Source organism: Rutidosis leptorrhynchoides, chromosome 2, assembly GCF_046630445.1.
Source record: "Rutidosis leptorrhynchoides isolate AG116_Rl617_1_P2 chromosome 2, CSIRO_AGI_Rlap_v1, whole genome shotgun sequence".
Lineage (NCBI taxonomy): Eukaryota > Viridiplantae > Streptophyta > Magnoliopsida > Asterales > Asteraceae > Rutidosis > Rutidosis leptorrhynchoides.
The window spans coordinates 143,353,359-143,360,048 of NC_092334.1; the positions used below are offsets into that span (position 1 = coordinate 143,353,359).

General features: G+C 35.6%; 1 protein-coding gene across 1 annotated transcript; it reads right to left on the minus strand.

Annotated features, from left to right (window-relative positions):
• Positions 1–437: 437 nt before the first annotated feature.
• LOC139894395 (G-type lectin S-receptor-like serine/threonine-protein kinase At1g67520) lies at positions 438–5,289 on the minus strand. Its single transcript, XM_071877655.1, has 8 exons — positions 5,161–5,289; positions 3,307–5,070; positions 2,625–2,744; positions 2,334–2,533; positions 2,046–2,256; positions 1,731–1,968; positions 1,397–1,547; positions 438–906 (listed from the first exon to the last, which is right to left on the minus strand). The coding sequence occupies exons 1-8, from the start codon at positions 5,219–5,221 to the stop codon at positions 595–597; spliced, it is 3,057 nt and encodes a 1,018-aa protein (XP_071733756.1). The 5' UTR covers positions 5,222–5,289; the 3' UTR covers positions 438–594.
• Positions 5,290–6,690: the final 1,401 nt, after the last annotated feature.

Below are 6,690 nucleotides of genomic sequence, written 5' to 3' on the forward strand. Positions count from 1 at the left end.
CAGATATTGGATACATATTAACTTTAGTAATTTAAGATATTATATTCATTAATATATTATCTTAAATTAGTTACTCCGTATTTTTATTTGGTAAGTGTAGCAATCTAATCTAATAGCAATATATATATATATATATATATATATATATATATATATATATATATATATATATATATATATATATATATATATATATATATATATATATATAATTCTTTAATTCAGTTTAATTAAGATAATGACATGCATGATTATTTAATATAGTTTAATTAAGAAATTGACATGTGCATAAAGTTTATTCAGATTAATTGAGAAATTAACACGTAGAATTAATGGCTGCATTTGTTAAAAAAATAGTATAATGGCAAAAATGGACATGAGAAAAAAACACTTAAATTATAAACATTCGTTACGAAAAAGCACGATAGCATACAATATTTGCTAAATTAAAATATAAAATTTTGAATATCATATATTATTTGCTACATATCATCATTTTAATTTAATGAAAGATAGTCATTAACACAACAATCAAGAATATAATATAACAATACCGTATGTACACTACCCTCCATATAATACTATGATCATAACCTATCTACCCTCCACAACAGTTATTGTCATATTGTTCAGTGAAACCTCTCTCTCTTTGCTTTCTTCCGTAGTTGACTTTGACTCCACTTTGCCAATGACAAATGCCGGTCTATTAGGCGTGGGTAGCGAGATGGTATCATTGAGAAGCATGGATATCATATCCGATGTCGTTGGTCTATCCGTTGCACTTTCTTGGACACACAAAAGAGCAACATGAACAATTCGCAAGAACTGTTGCTGCACAACAAATGTATTTTCGAGCGTTGGATCCTTCAACTCCAATGTATCTCCTTTTTGCCATAGCTCCCATGCCTAAATCATCAATAATAACATTTTTCTTTTTTCAATAATATTTCCATAGCATAAGCTGTTTGTACTCACTTAAAGTATAAAGATACTTCCAGTCGTCTATTGTTTTTTTTTTTTTTTATTACTAGCAGTTTGGGATCACCCAGAGGGACTAAACCACTCATGCGATCATCTCTCGCAGTTGCATAACCCGTCCCCAACTACTGCCCTGGAGGAAACCCGAACCAATTCGAGGGCAAAGCCGGTAAAACTCCCCCTCCATGTTGCCCCCACAATGCAATGTGCGAAAGGCGACATGGGTGGGAGTTCAAGATCAAGGGATATCATTGCGTGCAATGTTGACACCCAAGGGAAACGAACTCCCAACCTCTAACAAAGAGGTATGGGCCATTACCACTGGACTAAGTATACAAGGATTCCAGTTGTCTAGTGTATGACATTATATGCATATTGGATTCTATAGATGTTTTATGTGTATTGCGAGTAGACTTACATAGCCAATCAGATTGAATGTTCGGTCAAGATGAACAAAACTACTATTTTTTCTCCCACTAATGATTTCTAGGATCAATACGCCAAAGCTGAAGATATCGGACTTTATGGAAAACGTCCCTTCCATTGCATACTCAGGAGACATATAACCACTGAACACACAAATTTCGCATATGATGTCAGCAAATATACAGTATTAAATCTGATCAATAACGAATTCATATATAAGTATCTACAGTTTTAAACCTGGCTGTTTTTCACACCTTTATATATAAGATGCTCAGCATAAATTGATCAAGAAGATATATACTAAGATCTTAAAAAAGATAACTTACTATGTTCCAACTACCCTGTTAGTCATTGCTTCAGTTTCGTTCTCTTTGAAAATTCTTGCCATACCAAAATCAGAAATCTTTGGGTTCAAATTCACATCTAAAAGAATATTATTGGCTTTTAAATCTCTATGAATAACTCGCATTCTTGAGTATTTATGAAGATATAACAAACCCTGAGCAACTCCTTCAATGATGTTGAATCTTTTCACCCAATCTAGCTCTGCCTTTCTATTTTCATCTGCAAGACATTGAAAAAATGTATCAAGCACAAAGTTCAACATATATAATGTGTACTTATGTTACAAAAATTCGTACCAAAGAGAAAAAAATCCAAGCTTTTGTTAGGCATATATTCGTAAATTAACATCTTTTCATCCCTGTGAATACAACAACCAATAACTCGAACAAGATTTGTGTGTTGAAGTTTGGCTATAAGAATGAGTTCATTCTTGAATTCCACAAGCCCTTGACCTGATGTTCTTGAAAGCCTTTTTATTGCAATTTCTCGTCCATCGTTTAGTTTTCCCTGTTTTAGTAACATCATTGTAAATTTACAAGAACCAAACAACTCTATAAAATAGAACTTGCGAGAAGGCAAGCTACCTTGTAAACGGGTCCAAAACCACCTTGTCCTAACTTATTTTCATCGGCAAAATCATTTGTGGCAGTCATAATAGAGGCAAAACTAAATAATAACAAATCATTTCCTTTCCCACCATTGTTTTCGAGCTGGTGTATATCCTTGAAGCTTTCAGAAGCTGTCAACTCAAGGAAATATTCATCTCTCTTTCGCCTCTCGTGCTCTACAATTAGTATCGGTAAGTACTTAACAAGATTAGCAACTAATTAAACTATGGCATAAACTCATTTTGATCTTTATAGTTGTATATATACCTTTTCGTTTACGCTTTCTCTTCTTTATAAACCATAAAAGCCCCAAACAGATTATACCCAAAGGAATGACAACACCAATAACTATCCATGCCCAAGTCATGCTTTGTCCATTCTTGTTTCCTACAATGGATTTGTTTAGATTCAAAACTATAGCATCTCAATACTGCTAAGCATCAATCAGTTTATAATTATTACAATCAGTTATGCGTTCTCCAATTAAGGGTCTCGTAAACACCTATGGTGAAACCAAACATCTTACAGGAGGCACTAAACAATCCACAGGACATACAGCTATTTAAATACTACATGTTTATTTGATATCGAAACCGAAATTGTGACCGTGGCTTGTCAAGTTAAGATCTACATATCAACTTAATTAAAATTAAAATGGCTAGGTTACAGTTTAGACCCATTTACTTACCAAATGAGTTAGGTCAGCAAATGTTTTACATCTATTGAGTCGAATGTCACCCCCAAATAGCATGTCAGGTAAACATAACCATCATTTACACACAAATTTTAAATAGAAAATATTTTTGGACAAATAATATCATATGTCAACCCAAAAAGCTCCAACCTGTTGTGACCCATAGCAAATTTACCTGTTTTGACCTATTATCCAACCTGCACAACCCGCCCATTTCCCACCTCTACATTTTGCCAAGGAAATAAACATTAATACCTGTACTTGGATTAATCGGCATTTGGTTAATCACATATTTTAGTGTAGAGTTGTCACGTGGATTAATCAAAAAGTTATTACTCCCGGTCCAAATAACACAACCGGTTCCATTGGTAGTACTGCTATTAAACCCCACACAGCTACAATTACTCCAGCACTTAATGAAGCAATCACCAATACTCAAACTCGAGTTATCATCAGTCACACTTGTTGTCAAAACCGAATCAAAATCTCCATTCTTTTCACTAAAACTGTCACCCTCTCTCCTACATGGAGGCAAATTAGACTGTTGTACACATCCATTATTTGAATTGTACCCATAACAAAACTCAGGGGTCCATACAGTAGAATTATCACTATCTCTAATTTGTCCTTTTGGTGTCAAAATCCACATAGGTAAATCAGAATTAGTACCTTCGTAGCTAAAATAACGCTCTTCATTTGTGTAAACAGAACTGAGATTATAATGTGATTGGCTACCAGGCGCGTTTAATGCAAACATATATTGAAATGTTTGATCATTCAAATTCCCACTGGTCCAGTACGATTCGCCTCTTCTTCGAATCAACAATCTCTGAGACACTTCATCAGTGGGCTCCCAGCTTAACGTAAAAGCTCCTGAATTTGGAAATTCATCACTCAACCAAGAAGTTAGTGTCCAATTCTGCCCTGATTGTAAGTCATACCCAAGCTTCATACCTGGTAAAAGCACATTCGACGGGTGATCAAAACTCTGCCATAAAACCTTTTTGTCCTTTTGATTAATCAACCGAAAATTACCATTGTTTTCGAGAGTTGCAGTCACATTGGGGTTTAAACCAGCTCGAATATCAGTAATATTCATCAGAGTACTCTGTCCTGTAGTGATGATCAAGTTTCCGGTTTTCGGGTCGACAGACAATGCATGGTCGCCAGACTTTATCGCCGCATTGGGATTAGCTACCCAAACTTTTCTAGATTCCGGGTCACTCGTGTACCAAATTCCCAAATAACTATAATCTTGATCAAAGAACCCCAATGTGAAATTTCCATTAACAAGCTGGTCAGTGGAGTCGAGTCGGCCTCCAGGTTCAATCGTTGAAAACGAATCTGGAGCCGGACAAAATCTTATAGTATAATCAGAACCAGCACATGTAAATGTACTAGTTTGATCATCAAATATAGTGCTATAGGATCTCGGGCAAGCCGATTTAAACAACTGAGCGTATGCAGTTCCTTTGCACGTTGACGGTGTTCCAAAAGTGCTATTACAACAATACTCGGGCGACCCAAACACCTGACAAGCAGTCCTACATCCATCTCCAACTGTCAGTTCGGGTGGACACCGTGTATTTAAGTCATCGATGCAGCCCGTTTTAGCACAACTACGTAACCCTGAACCCGACCCACCACTTGCCTCAATTAGCATAGGCAAGTTGAATCCATCAACTAGACTGACATCATAAAAGTCCTGTCCCCCAGATAAACTGAACTCGGCAATTGTAGCGGGCGGTTTGTATGATCTTCCTTTGCATTCTATTTGGCCCGTGCCGCAGTCACCGGTCGAGCACAACCACGACCCGTTATTGGACACTTTGCAACCTGTTCGGCCCCAGAAACGGCCAGTCCATCCTGATGGTGCTTCAAGTGAGAGTGAATCACCCTTGGTGAGCTCGAATCCAGTTTTGTTGAAATTTTGGCTGCCGGAGGCTCCGTTGCTAAAGATTCCTGGCCAAACAGTGAAGCTACAGTTGTTGACGAAAGTAACAACTGTCCCTACTGCTCCTGCAAATTTGATCAAAATTGTATTCAGAACACAGTGTAAAACAAGATTTTTTTATTTTTGTGTAGCAGAGTACAGGCAGTATGATATACCAGTACATAAGTACAAGTACAAGAAGATTAACGAGGTCAGAGATGATGATGATGAATACATATTTGAATAAGGAAACAGAAGACACTTTTTTTGTACTGATTAAAAAATCCAGAGTTGCAAAAGAGATCAAACAAGTTTGTGTTGCTTCATTTGATGAGGTGCTAAACAATTAGTACACGATCTTGACCAGGTCAACTCGGTATACAAGTCTATTTCGGTATGTTAAGTTAGACCAAACCACATAATCTAATATACAATATCTAAAATAATATTAAAATATCTACATGGAAGTCATGAGAAGAGTACAGATTTAGGCTTTGTTCTATTTACTATACTTACATGTCGTTTTAGCCCCTTTTAAAAAATTTAACCTAAACAAGTACGTACAAAACAGTAAAGAAAATGGGTCAAACTCAAAATAATATTGTATTAAACAAGTAAAATACTAAAATGTTACACACAATATGTTCATAATTCATTGAACCTTCAAACAATACAAAATTACATCCGGAGTTTTTATGGTTTATCTAGTGTGTTTTTATCTAGAGTCTATCATTAACGGCCGTTTTTGGTATTTTGGCTCTTTCTCCCTTGCTGCTGCACAGTTCATTACCACCTATAACATGAGTCATACAAGTATTAAAAAAAAAATTAACTATTCAATTAAGCATGCCAAGTTAGAATCAAATGAGGCATAGCCATCTATTAAATGCAAAAGGCTGTACCAACACAATAATTCGACATAGCATATAGACAACAAGAATACAAAGCAACTAGCAGAGCCGTTACCATGGATTTTATTAAACAATACTCCAGGTTTGCCGGAAAAAAATCACGACGGCGGTCACCATCCTCAAACACTTCCCTCCACCGGTCACTACCAAAGTCATCACCGTCATCGTTCGATTTGAAATCGCTACAGACTCTAGCTTCAGGTGTAGATTATATTTATAAATCACGCTAATGCCGTTTGAATGTTAATTTAGTTCATAAATATTTTAATCGAGTAGCGTTATCGTTCATAAATATGCGGAGAAACGGTTATTGATCCAAAATTCATCAAAAATGACGTCATCCGCAACCGAAACGGTGACGGTGATATCAATGAAATTGATTCATTTTTTATTATCGTCGTCGGTGAAGGAATTAACGAGATCTGATATTAGAGAGATGAAATTTGAGGAGAAGTTGCAGCAATTGATGGATCTTAGGTTGAAGGATTTGTTTCCGGTGGACTTACGGTGGTGAATCGTAGGTTGAAGGCTTCACAGCAACATTTTTTGAAGGAAATAAGATGGTGATAGTTCCGGTGGATATGTGCTAGTCAAAGACTAGGAAAATGCGTTACAGTTTTCATATAAGTACTTTAAAATAATAATAATTAATAATAATAATAATATAATAATATAATAATAATAATAATAATAAGTGAAATAGCTATAAAACTTAATAAGTTAAAATCAGTATCAAGTCAATTACTTTCTTGTCTTAAGCTTTCTCTTCTTACAATACCTCTATAGACCGGCGCA